This window comes from Eretmochelys imbricata, chromosome 7 (genome assembly GCF_965152235.1).
Source record: "Eretmochelys imbricata isolate rEreImb1 chromosome 7, rEreImb1.hap1, whole genome shotgun sequence".
Lineage (NCBI taxonomy): Eukaryota > Metazoa > Chordata > Testudines > Cheloniidae > Eretmochelys > Eretmochelys imbricata.
The window spans coordinates 94,133,280-94,151,323 of record NC_135578.1 but is presented as its reverse complement, the minus strand read 5'-3'; the positions used below and the strand labels follow the sequence as shown (position 1 = coordinate 94,151,323).

Below are 18,044 nucleotides of genomic sequence, written 5' to 3'. Positions count from 1 at the left end.
ACTTCACACTTTTAGTTAATTCACCTTAATTCTCCTGAGTGTTCCAGTGTAGACAAACACTGCCATATCAGAGATTAAGGTTTTCCTCTTGGCACATTATGCTGCTTTTCTTGCCCATCATCATTACAACAAACATGCATGAAACAAAAATCTAGAATGGTAGATAAAGCAAGACGGAATGATTTCTACATCCCCTTTTTTTTAAAAAAAACGGCTCCCTCAGAACGTGTAATCATATGGTTAAAATTACAAGTCTGACCACTGACTGAGCATATATTACATCAGGAAAATTTAACTGGGTCTAATAATTTCTAACAGGATATATGGAGAAATAAAACTGGAACTCCCAATAATAGAAGGCTGTGCAACCTGTTGAAAACAACTTCTGTAAATGCTACCATATTTTGTGCTATGTACCATTGGTTTATTTGCAACTAAAACACTGAAATTAGTGGCACACTGAAAGTAGGTCGGATTCCCTTTCCTCACAGAAACGTACTGCAGTAATTATTTGCAAGGCAAAGCCAGTGGAACAGAATACAAAATAAATTCATTAAATACCTATGTGTACATCAAGTGCTGCTGAAGACTTATCTGTGGTGGGGTCGCAGATGAGCATTGCTTTGATGCCATTTTCCAGTTCTAATCCACGATATTCTCGCTTATCCTCAGGTGATTTGATAATTTCCTTTGCTATTCTCTTAATAGCTGGATTGCTCATTTTGTTATGAGTATTCTTCTGAAGCCTAAAAGAAAATAGTAGAAATTAAAATTCCTAATTTATATTTAACTAACTAACTATCTCAGAGGATAAATTGTGAGGAAAACCTAATTCCCTGTGCAGAACCTTTAAAACCTGTCCTGTATGCCGAATTATGGTCCAGATTCAGAGAGATGTTGAGCATCTGCAACTCCCATTAAAATCAGGAGACTTCGTATGGGACTGGATCACATCACAGAATCTACTGTAACTTCCACTCTCACAGTAATTAAAAAAATTAATCTTATCAAAGATATACGTCAGCCACCCTATTCAACTATAATAAAAAAAATGAAAGGCTACAATGCAATCTTGCCAAATCCATCTTCAACCTATTTTAAATATCTTTGTACTTATATTGAAACTTTACAAAAATCTATACTTAAAATCAAAAGAAAAACATGAAGTAATAATAATAGGTATGTTTACTATCATGAAGACTATTACTATGCTGTCATAGACTGCCTTTGATCCTAGGATCTCAAAAGCACTTTTCCAGAACAGTGTGTTAACTCAATTTTACAGATGGGAAAACGCAGCCAGGGAAGGGTTAAATAATTTGCCCAAGGTTTCACAGTAAATCGCTGGCAAACTGAGGAACAAATTCAACCTTTCCTGTTCCCCAGGTTGCTGCTCTAATTCAACTGCCTCAATTCTTAAAAACTGCTTTTAGAGTTTACTAGTTCTAGAGATACAGTAAACTAGTCTCCTGGTGTGGCAGCAATATTTTGAAATGTTCAACACCAAGTGAGATTTTGGAATAACATTCTCTTGTTGTTTTAAATTTTAGATCATAGAATATCAGGGTTGGAAGGGACCTCAGGAGGTCAATCTAGTCCAACCCCCTGCTCAAAGCAGAGCCAATCCCCAATTAAATCATCCAAGCCAGGGCTTTGTCAAGCCTGACCTTAAAAACTTCTAAGGAAGGAGATTCTACCACCTCCCTAGGTAACGCATTCCAGTGTTTCATACCCTCCTAGTGAAAAAGTTTTTCCTAATATCCAACCTAAACCTCCCCCACTGCAACTTGAGACCATTACTCCTTGTCCTGTCATCTTCTACCACTGAGAATAGTCTAGAACCATCCTCTTTGGAACTACCTCTCAGGTAGTTGAAAGCAGCTATCAAATCCAGGTAAACTGCAAAAGTAAAAACATGAGACATCCCAATCATGAATCTTGATTTTTAAAAAGTGTTCAATTTTATTTGAAACTACATGCTTTTTAAATAAAGCAATCACAGATATGGGAAATGAGAGAGTAATGTTTGAAGCCAGCACAGCGCAGTCAGGTAGTAAATTTCCACATGTAACTCTGCCAATGAATCTTAATGCTGCTTTACAAGATTAATGTTTCAGTGAAGGGCTTGTTCGTAAGAGAGAATGTCAAACAAACAACATTTTTGTCTGTGGCACAACATATTGTTGACCAGAGCCTGGTTAATAGCTAGCAAACTAAACTCGCTTGGGAGCTAAACCAGATTTGAGCCTAAGCCTCCAGATATGATGAGCTTGTGTAATAAATCTTTGTTTATGGTAAAAACTGCTGTAAGTACAGTTCCATCAGAAGCACAATATATGCAATTTCAAGGGTTTGACAATATTGCTGCTCCTGTCTTCAACTCACATTGGGCATCACTAAAACAAAAGCCAAATTCATTTATTTTCAGAAGCTTTAAGACTGTATACTATAAGGTACTGAAATGACTAATATTATGTAGCTCCTCACACATTTACTGTGCCATATCTTCAATCATGACATTTATTAGGTGAAATACCATTCGGCTTATAAAAGCATATAATATTTTAACTAGCTCTCTTGTGATCTGTGCATACCAATTGATATTTTTAGAATGTTAAAAGACTTCAGAAGTGAAGTTCTGGAGGTGAAAATTACAGTGCTTATTTAAATAAAATACCGCTACATGGAAAACAACTTAAAAGTTCCCCTTTCTACAGCCATATTGGTATGGAAAAGGAAAAAGTGGTATAGGTCATCATTCATCTAGATTACCACCCTTCGACAGAACAGTGCCCTTGGGACCAGCTACGTATATAATTTACACCACAGGTGTAATAAATATTGTGGGCAGCTGAAGGTGATACTATGAGCATCACAATGAGGTGAATGTTAACACCTCCAGAATCGGAATGATTCATATGCTCTTAGGCCTTCTAGAGCAAGGCCTTTACTGTATGTTTCTAACGAGGAGTCCTTGTGGCACCTTAGAGACTAACAAATTTATTTGGGCATAAGTTTGCGTGGGATATAACTCATTTCATCAGATGCATGGAGTGGAAAATACAGTAAGCAGGTATAAGTATACAGCACATGAAAAGATAGGAGTTGCCTTACCAAGTGGGGGGTCAGTGCTAGGGAGGCCAATTCAATTAGGGTGGATGTGGTCCATTCCCAAAAGTTGACAAGAAGGGGTGAATATCAACAGAAGGAAAATTACTTTTTGTAGTGCTAACGAGGCCAATCCAATCAAAGTGGATGTGGGCCCATCCCTCTGTTGATACTCACCCCTTCTTGTCAACTGCTGGAAATGGGTCACATCCACTTTGACCCCCACTTGGTAAGGCAACTCCCATCTTTTTGTGTGCTGTATATTTATACCTGCTTACTATATTTTACACTCCATGCATCTGATGAAGTGGGTTATATCCCACGCAAGCTTACGCCCAAATACATTTGTTAGTCTTTAAGTGCCACAAGGACTCCTCGTTTTTACTGATACAGACTAACACAGCTACCCCTCTGAAACCTGTATGTTTCTAGTTACACAAGAACAAAAAAAGACGGTCATCATTAGTACTTCAGGGTTCATAGGTTCCTCAAAATGAAAACTTAATTCTGTATGAGACACTATGTCTCCAGGTCAAAAGTCTGGAAATATAGACCCAATTTATATCCTGGCTGAGACTGAGAGCATTTTTAAATTCAACAGCCCTTATAAGTTGACGTATAACTTAAAACAACACAGCACATCTGCAGAAAGGAAAACAGAACCGAACAACTGAGCCTTTCAAAGATATTACATGAGAGGTTTTAAGACAACATATAATGCAGTCTATATTTTGTATGATTTTAAGTTACTTTATTTACTAAACTCAGTGAGCCAAGAGTAGTCAAAATTATATTTAATATATTCTGGGAGGAAAAAAGTAAACTAATTACACTATTAGATGGTTAACAAGTAGTAAATTACATTCCTCATCTCTTGATCAGTTCAATAGGAAAAGTGTTTTTAAATGGGCAACAGACAGCACAATAAGATATACTTTATAGCCTCCTCTTTTCCAAACTCCAGACTCTAACCAGTGTTCCCAAATTGTGGTTCATAGAGGACTTGCTGGTAGACCACAAAGTTGGCTTTTCATATGGTGCTTCTATCCTGCTTGTTTCCAGATGCTAAACATTGCATTAAAATACAGCTAAAATATATAAATTTTTCTAATATTACTTTTCACTGTAAGCAATTGTTGCTGTCACATAAATGTTACATGATTACATATGGAGGGAAGGTGGTCCACATGACTGAAAACAAGAGGGGAGATTGTCTATCAGACTCTCTACTATAGTATGGCTTGCAATATGAAAAAGTTTGATAACACCTGGAAACTCCTAAGACTTTCATAGTTAATTTAGTGGTGGGTTTTTAAAACCGTTTCAAAACATCAGTGGAAAATCCACAATCCTCAAATTATTCAGTGTCCAGGTCACCATCTTGTGGTGGATTTTTTATTTCAGTAAGTAGAATTCTAATGTAGTAAAAGAGCTAAAAGTATTACAGGCGAAGTATATGTTATGATCAGAAAAAATTAATAATTCAAGAGCCAAAAATTCTGCAAGTTTAGACCATTTAATACCACTGAATTCACTGTAATTGGTCATAGAAACTGCCCCAGAAGAACTGTAAAAATTTCAGGGGACCTATCCTAGAAATACTGCCTTTGTGTGTGTGTTTAATTAAAAAACAGGATCTTGTTGTCATTAGCAAACTTAGAATCAGTTATTTCTCCCTTCTGTCTACTATATTTTGTAAAAATAATAAAATTTTGAACAATAAAAATCAAAAGTTTACTTTGAATAAAATAAAAAAAGGATCAGAACCAAGCCATTCTTATACAAGGTAAAATTTGATAGATGGTCAGCGTAGTTTTTGACGAGAACAAAAAGATTAGGATTCCCTCACTGGAGCTATTAATGATTAGATTTGATTTTACTACTGTGACATTTCAAAGGTACAATCCAGACTAATGACTGGCTGTGTCATCCCTGCTCTCTAACCTGGGATGCTTTGCTTTGCTGCTGTAGCTTCCAGTCTGGACTGCTCTCAACCTCCAGCATACAAGTCACTCCCAGCTATGTCTGTGGATATGCTGCAGCCAGCAAGCCACACCCTGGCTCTTACCAGCCTGGGTTATACTGCAGGGTGACCCCAACACCTCCCACACAACAGGGTCCCGGAGCTCAGGCTCCAGCCCGAGCCCAGGAGTCTACAAAGCAGTGAAACAGCCCCACAGCCTGAGCCCCACGAGCCTAAGTTGGCCGGCATGGGCCAGCCAAGGGTTTTTTCCTTGTTGTGTAGACATACGCTCAGTCAAGTAAGGCAACAATGTGAGCATCAAATGTTGAAATACCTGAAACTTACGAAAACATAACCTTCTTTACTCCACTCCCTTTGAAAGCTTTATACAATAAGTAATGAGGTATCCTTAAATAAGGGCAAAACTTTACTACTCTATATTTTTAAATAGAGATACTGAATACAGAAAGCATCAGAAGAGAATAATTAGAATCAGTATACCTCTAAACAACAGCGAGGAACATGAACTCTTGCAAGCGCGTAGGAGGAGATTGCTTTCTAAAAATGTAGACATTTCTACTAGCAAAACGGGCACTATCACATTACAAATTATAAAACAGTTTCATTCTAATATCAATGTTACAATCAAATGTAAGTATTGACACACACAAGAATCGCAATCCCAGCGTCTAAATTCTAGTTTAGAACTAAACTATCTACCAAATTTTATCCTGTACAATGGCTGAGCTGGTTGTGCTCAGGGTTCACAAGTTATCCCATAATTGCCTACTGCACGAGGTCATCCTCTGAAATGAAGCAGCTACTATTGGCCACTTGTCAACGACTGGATATGGGACTATATGGACCACTGGTCTGATCCAGTATAGTAATTCCTATTGTTATGCCTCAGTATTATTAATGCTATGCTATAATGCAAACAGATTGCTACAAAAAACCTGACTTCTAGTTCACAGAATTACAGAACTAATTAGAAATGCTCCACAGCAACTGGGTTCCTCTTAAATAAAAGCAATACTGCTCTATTTGTTAAATACTTGAAAATTCAAACAGTACTTAACATCAGTTCAATCTGCTATGCCAGACAACAGGGAATATAGAAAAACAAAGGAGGCTCCTGAAACCCTGGATTTCACCTTAACTATTCAATTAATAAACATTTTGCATTCTATCCTTTTTAGTTAAATGTATGTCTAATTCGGTTTCAGACTTCAACATGCTGGTTGCTTACTGGTGCAATAACCTTGGAAGTGTGTTCCACACACTTTCTACCCTGTGTTTGATGATACACCTGATTTTTTTTTTGTCACCTGCTACTTCCTTATTATTTTGAACCCACACCCTCAAGTCATGAAGTTTTATCATTAGCTTTAAATGATTCATCTACATTGAGTCGAGGAGTACTTGTGGCACCTTAGAGACTAACAAATTTATTTAGGCATAAGTTTTCATCGGCTAAACCCACTTCATCAGATGCATGTCCAAATAAATTTGTTAGTCTCTAAGGTGCCACAAGTACTCCTCGACTCTTTTTGCTGATACAGACTAACACGGCTACCTACAATGATGACTCATGAAATGCTATGCCTACTGTGAAATCCCATACATTTCAACTGATACCTTGTGAAGGACCACAGAATATACTGTCATAATACCAATTCTCTGTTTCTATCTCCTTCACAACCTAGCTCTAGTTTAGCATGCAAAATTGGGTACAGTTAGGCTTACTTCTCCCACCCCCACATTCCAAAACAGTTAGTTTCAAATCAAAATCAAAGGACTGATCTTGCATGCCCTTACTCATCATATCAATAGGCCTACTAGGAAGAGCAAGTTGTACTTATGCTGGGGTTTGCAGGATTTGGGCCCTAACACTTAAGCAGGATAGGAAATAAAACCATTTAAAAAAAAAAAAGCCACATGCACACACCCAAAACATAGTCTGCTGCACCAAACCCAACTCAGAGGAAAAAAACAGAATAGATAGTTTCCTCTCCCTCCCCCACAATGCCTGGAAGGTCAACAGACTTGGGCTTATGAAAAAGACAAATGAAATATATGATGAGGCAAGTGCTGTCCACCAAGAATACTAAGCCTCCTGGGTGCTGAATAAATTATTAAAATATAACTTTTGGTGAGAAGAAAACATATATGGCAAATCAAAGGCAATGGAAATATGTTTGAACATTTTTACAATGAAATCGGTGTAAATAAAAAAAGATTGAATAAAATTACAAGGCGTGAAATGGCATTTCCCTACTTATGAATGGTTTATTGTGCAACCTTAATGTTCTCTTAAGATTGTTTCTGGGTATAATACTACCAGGTACTTCTCCAGTGCTTTTCACCCAAAGATCCCAAAGCATTTTACAAGCTAAACTTTCAGATCAAACCTATGCTTCCTTCTAGAAGACAGGTTTCCGGTCTGCCCTTCTAAAACTTGCTTGCCTCTTTCCCCTCACTTGTACTTTTGTGTAAGTTGCCCAATTCCAAAGTGCTGATTCCTCTCCTAAGATGCTAGTACTAAGCTAATATCTCTGTTGCTGGTATGACCACCACTAAGTTGAGCAGCAACGATATGACCCACAAAATGTCTTAGCTATTTAGAGAAGACTCATTATTCTAAATAATTTAAAATAATATTTTTTAAATTAAGATACTTTCATAGTATTGCCACAAAACCATACCAGCATCAAGTGGCCCAACAAAATACAGGCAGCAGCAAGAAATTTTCCTTTGTACAGCATTTTGGGAATCGTGGTGCTTGCTCAAAAAGTGCAAGTGAGGAGAAGACCTAAACAGAGGGCAGTATAACAGGTGAATGCAAAGAACGGGCTGAGCGGAAAGCAGGCTCACATTCAATGATGGGGATACATAAAGTATCCATGTCCCCCTCTCACCAAAATGCCCTCTTCAGTATAATAGATCAGGTGCTGAGGAAAAATACCTGTTGATTTCTATTTTACAAGTAAGTAAAAGCAAGTGGTATACTTTAAGGTGCTTTTTCTGCAATGAGATCCATGCAGGTGGACCTCTGCATCCCCACAGAGCCTCACTGATTTCAATGGGGCTCTGAGAGACTGCTGAGGTCCACCTGTGAAAAACTTATTCCAGGACCAGGGTTTTAATTTTTAAACTGCATGTGATACCTATGTCAATCTATAGTTATTTTAGAAAATAATTTTTAAATGAAAATACAGTTGGCACATTAGCCAGTATAGTCAAACCTCATTTACAGTATTTGAAACCCAGTTACCAGAAGCATTTGACAACAATGCAAAAATTTTGGTGCATAGCCAAAAGTAATGGCTTGCTGAGCACTGGCTTCAAAATTTTCTTCAAGATCTGCTGGATCAACAGGATGTATATATTTAAGCCATATTAGAAAGGCCCTATCAAAATTCACAGCTGTGAAAAACACGTCACGGACTGTGAAATCTGGTCTTTTGTATACTTTTATCCTATACTATACAGAGTTCATTGGGGAGACCAGTGTTTCCCAAACTTACTTCTACACTCGCGTTCAGAGGTGGGCCAACGGCCAGAAACCATCACTCTCTGGCTACCCACGTCTGAAGGCAGCAGCACAGAAGTAAGGGTGGCAATACTGCAACCCTCCTATAATAACCTTGTGACTCTCCCACAACTGTCTTTTGGGTCAGGACCTCTACAGTTACAACACCATGAAATTTCAGATTTAAATATCTGAAACCATGAAATTTACGATTTTTAAAATCCTATGACTGTGAAATTGACCAAAATGGACCGTGAATTTGGTAGGGCCCTACACATTAGCCCACAAGTCTTGCTGAGGCAGATGAACTTCTATAAACAATAATCAGCTGTAGAGAATCAAGCTGAATGGCTATAGTTGGGATGCCAGCTCTTCAGATTTTGAAGTCTGTGCTCGGTGAGCTCCTCCAGTTATCTGCAGGTTTTGGGTTTCCCTGAGACTTTCAGACAATCATAGTTTTACTATAAATGCATATCTCTGGTGTGCTGAACCATACTCAAACCATGTCTATATCAACTGATGAACAAACAGCACAATTTTTGTTACTGCTTTTTCAGCTCATGTTTCATAACCCTTCTTGAGTACACCATTATACTACACTGAATGCACTACAATTATTATTTGAGCTCCAAAAGTGTCCTTGGCATTATATAAAGATCACGATTGTGATCTACTATCAATTCCAAATTTTTCATCTGTTCCAAATTCTGCAAACTGTGTTTGTAGTCCTTATATATGCACATTATGTTTTTATTCCAGATCTCATTACCCAGTAGTTGCCATGGATTGAAGTTTATGATGAGCCAATACCTGCCTATATTCTTAATTTATCTAGATCTCCATCGTTAGTCTACACTCGCTGCATTTTCATTAATCCACCTACGTTTACATTTTCTGCCAACAGTGCCTGGCGTGACACTCTCAGGAGCTGGGTGTTTTTAGTAGAAGGCTCTGAGCTGCAGGTCTCCCAGCCAGTGGGGATCATGGTGAATTTGTTTCTCACCTCTTTTACAGAGAAGATAGTGCTGAATTGAATGCTCTGGAGAATTTGTTGAAAAACTCATTATATTCTGGTGGGGCTGCGATATTAGAATAGATCCCCATTCTCTTGTGTGTCTTTTCTCCTGCCCCTTCACCTCACACATCCACTAGTGCTCTTGGAACAGATCATCACCAGATGGAAGGATTGTGACATCCTTACCAATGCAATAGCGACACTAGAGGTATGTCATCCAATAATAAGCCTCCTCTCTTCACCTTCCCTCAATTCATTTGCATGCTATAACTGGATTGGTTAAAATGAGTTAATAATTAAGTATTTTCTTAAACTAACAAATGTTTTATCAAAATTCTGACATCACAGAAAAATAAAATTCTAATAACAAATTGGAATACTTTTCCACACATAAAAGCAAACTAACATAACAGAACATTATTATAAAGGATGCTGCAGAATATTTTACCCTTATTTCTTATATCACTAGTTCAAATGTACACTAAAGCTATTAGGCTCCCCTTATTCCCTGGTTAACATATGATTTTCTACTTCTTTCTTGCAAATTTGGGAATTAGGATTCTTTAAGATATTACACTTCCATAGCTTCAATAGCTCTCTTACCTAAATTCAGAGGTCAAAGAATTTACCTAACTCCCCAATATCACGCTAAGCTGAAATTAAACAACTAATATTGTCTGTTATCAAAATGTATGCAAACTGTTCAAAATTTTGAACATATATTAGACTCTTCTGCCCACAGGAATTAGCAGGAATTCATCATAAAATTTGATATCATTTGGCACACACCCCTCACAAAAAGTTCTGCAATAATTAGTAAGTATAATTCATCAACTCCACTAAAAAAAAAAAATTATAAACTGAAAACTCTGGTTTTACAAAATCAGAATGTTTATCCTAATTTTATTCTTGAGAATATATCTAACCCAGAAGTCAATGTACTCTACTGTTTCAAAAAGCTAAATTTGAGGATGATCATTACCTTGAAATTAGTGCTGATCTGGTGCATTCTGAGGAAGTTCCCCTCTTGCCACAATTCAAAATTTACTTCTCAGTGAGAGAGTCTGCAGTAGGCAAACCTCCCATTGACGTCACATAATTTTCCAGAGAAGTAAAGGGCAATGTCTACACCAGGGAATTTAACCAAAAAACTCTCATCACTTTTACCATCAGTCCCTAAAGAGTTTACACAATTTAATTTCAGATTTGACAGACACAGGAGGCAACAAAACAACTAAACAAATTACTTACCACCCTAATCTAGTTTTCACATCTGTTTTTAAAACTGCACCAAACTGAGTATCTTAAGCACACACTCAAATGTAAGTAAATAAACTTTATCCAGGTTCACCTTAAAATTACAGGCAATCAAAAGTGGCAAACGTGAAACCAGTCTTTTCCCAATATTTTTAATGTAATCTCCAAATATATCTCATTGCACCTTTTACAACAGTGCTGGAAATTAAATGGAATAAATTATGAAGAGGCACTTGAAAGTGGGACACCAATGACCATTTTCAAGGTTGTCTAAAAATTAAAAACAAACAGTTGTTTATTTTCTTGTTTACCATCCCAAAGCATCTTTACAGACATGGAGAGTAGTACAGTTTCACCATTCATTCCTGTCCCTGGGTTATTCCTCCATTAAGTCCATCCCAGTCACGTCCACATAAACGATTCACTATCTAGTCTGTAGTCAGCTTCTAGGTCTGACTGACCTTGATTATATTTGCATTATTTTCTTTAGCATTCTGTCATCTGTGTCTTCTCCAGTGTCCCCACCATCATAATCTTTTCTATTATAGCCAATCCCATACCCGGACTTCACATCACTTCTAACTTCATTTCTCTTAAAATCATTCCACTTTACACCTACCATTTTCTGAAGAGCTCTCATCTCTACTGCTTCCAGCCTTCTGATGTCTGTTTCATGTAATGCAGCAATACAAAATACAGCACAGAAGGTTATTGGAAGGCATAAGCAAACAAGGAAAAGCTGGACAAGCAACAAAACAAGAATACTACAGGAAAAATGTAAACAAATCAAGAATGCTGGGATAATGGAAGTAATAAAAGCATCATGCAAAGTGGTATAGAAATCACAGACTAGATAAGTAAAAGGCTCAACAACTACAGGAGTCAGCAAGAAAACAAGATATGAAAACAATATACAAAAGATTAAGTTGTATGGAAATGCATCGTTGGCCTGATTGTAACAGTAAGAAAGGCTGTCAGTTCACTGACAATAAATGCCAAAGACATGCTGAATGTATAGAAGGAGCATTATAGCAGTGGGAACATAATACTGACCACCTGTCCAGGATGGTCACAGTGATTGTGAAATGCTCAGGGAGGTAAGAGAAGCTACAAAAATAGAAAACATAGTAATAATGAGGGACTTCAACTATCCCCATATTGACTGGACACATCACCTCAGGACAGGGTTCAGAGATAAAATTTCTAGACACCATTAATGACTGTTTCTTGGAGCAACTAATCCTGGAACCAACAAGGGGAGAGGCAATTCTTGATTTAGTTCTAAGTGACACACAGGATCTGGCCCAAGACATGAATATAGCTGCAGGGAAACTACTTAAAAACACCATAAATAGAGGCTCAAATGAAATACAGACCCCAAATTTAAAAAAATAAAATAAAAAACAAAACAGTAAGGGAAGCAAAAACTGCCACCATGGCTTAACAGATTAAAAGAGAGACAGAGGTAAAAAGATATCCTTTAAAAATTGAAGTCAAATCCTACTGAGGAAAATAGAAAGGAGCATCAACTCTGGCAAGTCAATTGTAAAAGTATAATTAGGGAGGCCAAAAAAGAATTTGAAAAGCAACTAGCAAAAGACGCAAAAAACTTAAGTACATCAGAAGTAGGAAGTCTGCCAAACAATCAGTGTGGCCACTGGACAATTAAGGTACTAAAGGATCACTCAAGGAAGACAAGGCTGTTGCAGAGAAGCTAAATGAATTCTTTGCATCAGTCTTCACCACAGATGATGTGAAGGAGATTCCCACACCTGAGCCATTCTTCTTAGGTTACAAACCTGAGGAACTGTCCCAGATTGAGGTGTCTATATTTTTGGGGGCAATGGTAAACAGTAATAAATCACCAGGACCAGATTGTATTCACTCAAGAATTCTGAAGGAACTCAAAGATCAAATAGCAGAATTACTAGTAACTGCGGTATGTAACCTACTGCTTAAATCAGCCTCTATACCAGATGACTGAAGGATAGTCAATATAACAACATTTTTAAAAGGCTCCAGAAGAGATCCTGACAATTACAGGCCAGTAAGCCTAACTTCAGTACCAAGCAAATTGGTTGAAATTATACCAATGAAAAGAATAATCAGACACATAGATGAACATGAAATCGTAGGGTAAAGGTAAAACATGTAAAGGTAAAACCATGCTTCACCAATCTATTAAAATTCTTTGAGGGAGTCAACAGGCATGTGGACACGGGTGATCAAATGGATATTGTGTACTTGAACTTTCAGAAAGCCTTTGAGAAGATCCCACAAAGGTTCTTTAGCAAAGTAAGCTGTCACGAGATAAGAGGGAAGGTCCTCTCATGGATCAGTAACTGGTTAAAAGATAGGAAACAAAGGGTAGGAATAAGTGGTCAGACAAATAGCAAGGTCCCTCAAGGATCCGTGCTGTTCAACATATTCATAAATTATCTGAAAAAAAGGGAGTGAACTGTGAGGTGGCAAAATTTGCAGATGATACAAAATTAGTCAAGATAGTTAAGTCCAAAGCTGACTCCGAAAAGTTACAAAGGGATCTCACAAAACTGGGTGACTGGTTAAAAAAAAAAAAAAAGTTAATAAAATCAAGTATTGTGTGGAGAAAGTGAAGGGAGTTTTATTTACCCCTTCACATAACCCAAGAACCAGGGGGTCACCCAATGAAACTAATAAGCAGCAGGTTTAAAACAAACATAAGGAAGTACTTCATGCAATGCATATTCCACCAGTGGAACTCACTGCCAGGAGATGTTGTGAAGGCCAAAACTATAACTGGGTTCAAAGAAGAATTAGATAAGCTCATGGAGGATCGGTCCATCAATGGCTAGTAGTCAAGATGATCATGGACACAACCCTATGCTGTGTGCGTCCCCAAATCTTAGACTGCTAGAAGCTGGGACTGTACAAAGAGATGAATCACTTGATAAATGCCCTATTCTGTTCATTCCGTCTGAAGCATCTGGCATTGGCCACTGTTGGAAGACAGGACACCGGGCTAGATAAACCATTGGTCTGACCCAGTATGGCCATTTTTATGTTGTTAGCATCTTGACAAACTGCTGAACCCTTTAATTCATCCAAATGCAAACATTCTAGACATGCTAGATGAACAGGACACCTTGCAAGGCAGAACACATGTCGGCACTTGAACCACTCACAGAAGAAGAAACAAAAAGAGTAGTGAAGCAGTTGAAAATGGGAAAGCAGCTGAAAGTGGGCAGAAATAGACAACAAAACATTTGAGATGCTAACGTTGACTGGACAAGTGTTATCAAAACACTAGGAAAATATATATAAATAGGTATGGGAGCAAGAGGAGGTTCCAGATGACTGGCTAAAAGGCAATAGTTGCACCAATCTTGAACAAAGGAGAATAATTACAGAGGTATAAACTCATCATCAGTCCCAGGAAAAAAATCACAATGAACATAACTGTCAAAAGATTATGGCCAGTTTTAGAGGAAGCAGTAGGTGAGGAACAGTGTGGCTTCTAACCAGGCCTAAGTTACGTTGATTAGATGGTTATTTATAGAAGCTCTTAAATGTGCAAACCGCTATAGATGGACTTCACAAACCAGATACAGTATATTCAGTATGAACTATTTGCTATCAACAAACATTTTGGTTAAAATGTAAAAAAGCAATTCAAGTACAAAAAAGGCTGAGAATTGGTGAGAGAATCTGACCCAAGTATACCAAGATGAAGAATTTGAGAGCCTTCAGAAGTGAAAGGGGGAGAGGGGTAATGAAAAGAATTGTCCAGAATTTTCTTCTTTAGTTAGATTCTAAAGGAGAACTCTTATTATTCAGCGTAATCCTCCTAAAACAACTGCCTGTAACATTAGATCTTTGACAAACCCAACATATCTACAAGACTGAGCAATTTACAAAAGTTAGCCATGCATTAAAAAAAAAAAAAAAGAAAAGAAATGCTCATGAGCTCCAGCAAAAATTACATAAAATATAATTTACTTATTATGTGCTATCTTGCAGAATTCCGAACATACTTTATTATTAGTAAAACCAACATTTTAAGTAAAGCATTTTCAGTATTAAAGCTAAATTAAATGCTTTTTTGGCATTGCTAATGTAGGTAATTATAATTATGATTCAATATAACTCAGAAACAAGTTGTGTTAATTTTATTTTAAATTTGAAACCATCTGAATCAACTTTTAAACAAGTTGAACACAAAATATATCGTATTACGAATATAAAGTGTTGTCATATTAGCATACAAAAGCCCACAGCCTATGGCAGGCTCTAGATGGAATAGAGGCTGAGAGCACAAACCTGTCCATTAGCAGCAGCATGCCATACATTTCCAGATATAGTAACCATTAAACCAATCTCTGTCTAGCCCCAGTTGAATGGAAAATATTTTTCATGAAACTTTTTATTTTATTAAAACATTAACACCTCAAAATAAAAATACACACATTCATTATATCTAATGCAATGCTATCAAAAAGAAATTAGAAACAAATATCATCCCAGAATGTGATAGCCCAAGTGCTCTGAAAGTATTTATAGTCGGTGACTTAGACAGTAACCTGAAATGACCCTGATTTATTTCCAGCTCAGTGCAACAGGAGTTACACTGCTGGTAACATAGAGTGAACAGCCTTTCTTTTGCACTTTCCCCTCCTGGACCCCGCACAGACCCGGGGGCTACTTATGGCACCAGGCCCAAAGTGACACCCCACCTCATGTACTGTTGAGTCCTACCCAGGATGAAGCCCCTATAAGCCAGAGAGACATGACCAATAGAGAAAAGTAGCCCTGTTCCTGCAGATGCCTTGATATCAGTACCACTAAGTAAGAGAGGATTTTATTTGCCCTAAGAGAGAGGATTTCAGTGCTGGGAACAAGGTAAGAAGGAGGTGGTTAGGAGGTCTAATGGAGGGATTAATGGGATAGAGAATAACTATATATAAAAGGGTTAGGTTTAGGATTAGAGGACAATTGGGAGAGAAAGATGGAAAGTTAGTGAGAATCTGGGCAAGGCTTGGAGGTGGGAATGTGGGATGCATAAGAAGAAGATGGTTTGTTTTTTTAAGATGAGCGGAGAAAAGATTTAATGTGAAAGTGTTATTCATGCTCTCATTTTTGGTCTATTATCCATATAGGCCCTGATTCTATAACTGACACTACACAGGCAGATCTCTGTCCAGCCAGGAGCCCTTCTGAAGTCAGCAGCATTTCTCGCATACATAAAGTTGAACACATGCATGCAAGCAAGACTGGGACCTAAAAGATCGTTAGTAAATTGCTACAGCTAGTTTCTTGAACTTACGTACTTTCTCTTCCTGTAATAGATCATAATATACCTTTTCTTCTGTTTCACTGTCATGTTTTCTCTTTCCCTCCATCTGTCCTACCCTCTCTTTATCTCCTCCCCCATATTTTCTCTCCAATTTCTCAAATCTCTGATCAACTTCTCCTTTTCCGTCACATCCATCAGCAAACCCACACCCATTCATCCACCCCATTCCAAACTCCCTTAGCCTATCCACCCAACTGTTCATACACAAATCTTGAAAAACAAGTCGTAGACAGATGACAAAGAGGTAAGGATGACTAAGGGGTCTAAAGTGAGAATTCGAGTCTCCTTCCTAATCCCCATCCTTGACCCTGGGAAAGGGAAAGGTGCTGGGATTTTTTTCTAGGGTGTTGTCCCTGGGTCCTATCTGTGAGCTCCATCTTTTGTAGTCTCCAGCTAGTAGGTGTCTGAAGTTTGAAGCACTTTTTGGCTGCTGGAGAGCACTCTCTCTGTTTTCCCCCGTCCTACCATCTCCTGCTGTAAGGCTGGTAGCATAGAGAAGAGTCACTGCTGATCTACCCTCTATTCTGTTTTGGATCCCTCTCCTCCAGTGAAAGGCTTGGGTGACTGTTTTCAGCTTTCAAAAGAAGAAACTGACCTGGTTCTTGTCCCTTTCACTGCTGCCCACTGGCTCCCAACAGAAGGAGTGAAAAGTGACAAGTTCTGGTAAGTTTTAACTCTAGGGTAGGTTAGCAGATGAATCAGTAACAGGAGAAACACTAGAGTTATCGGTCTAAAAAAAAAAAAAAACACACTCAGAAAAGCACCGAACTAGCTTATATTTGGTAGGTTATCTTTGTAATTATGATGAATAGAATTTTTTTCCACCACAAGTGAAACCTTACATTCTGTAAAAGTGGATGATACTTGCCCAGAAGTGTTTCCTACTCACTGTGGGCAAGTGGATTTTTAAAGATCTGCCAACCATTTCACATGCTAAACTCTCTCTAGATATTCTTTGGCTTCCTGTTTTCTACCATATCAACTTCAAGCTCCTCGCCTTTACTTGCACAATCTTGCCTCAGACTGCATCTGTTCTCATTTCCCCCTACTTCTCCCACTCTTGGGTCTCCACCTTCTCTTGAAACAATCTTCCACTTCTCATTAGCCAAATGCCCTCTCTCCCTTCCTTTAAATCCCTCTTTAAGGCTCACTTCCTCTATGAATCTTTTGTACATTGCACTTGAACAGTTGCTCCATGTTTTCTCATTTGTGTACAAATGTAAGTTCTTCTGTGGAAAGAGAATATCCTTTTCTGTGCTTTATAAAGTACTCTATGCACTTATGGTGCTTTATAAATAACTGTGAATGATAACATCACACCTAAAATTTGACACATTGACAGCAGCCACTCAACATTGTTTAAAAGAAAACAGCTGCTTTAGACAGTCTACTTTCCAGATAGCAAACTTCAAACACCTTTATTGAGAGAAAAGATCGGGAACTGGGCTATCTAAACTACAGAACTCACACAGAAGTATTAAAATTAATTCCATGCCATGCTAGCCAGCAATTATCTTGTTATGTAGTGAAGAAGCCCTTCCCATCAACAGTCCCATAAATACTAACATTGACAACAGAACAACTAGTTTCTGTTGAAACATATATCCTGTTTATTCTGTAGATAAATGTAACAAGTTATGTAACATTAAATATTACAATTTGGCAAAACACAATTCATATGGGGAAAATAACATTATACCACAATAGTTCAGTGTGCCCTGAACCCTGATTTTTAAAATAAGAGCACAGTTCTCAGTATAAGAAATAAGACTCCCAACTCTACTGAATGTCATTGTTTCTAAATGTTGACCTATTTGGAATAAAATAATCAAGAAGC

At 37.8% G+C, this 18,044-nt stretch overlaps 1 protein-coding gene across 5 annotated transcripts in view; it reads right to left on the bottom strand.

The window, feature by feature from the left end:
* The window catches only part of IDE (insulin degrading enzyme), a 109,179-nt gene that overhangs the window by 79,766 nt on the left and 11,369 nt on the right, over positions 1 to 18,044 (bottom strand). For all 5 annotated transcript variants that reach the window (XM_077822592.1, XM_077822591.1, XM_077822590.1 and 2 more), the window contains exon 2: positions 562 to 746. In XM_077822592.1, coding sequence (XP_077678718.1) covers positions 562 to 721 — 160 coding nt within the window. In that variant the 5' untranslated portion in view covers positions 722 to 746. The remainder of the gene's footprint in view (positions 1 to 561; positions 747 to 18,044) is intronic.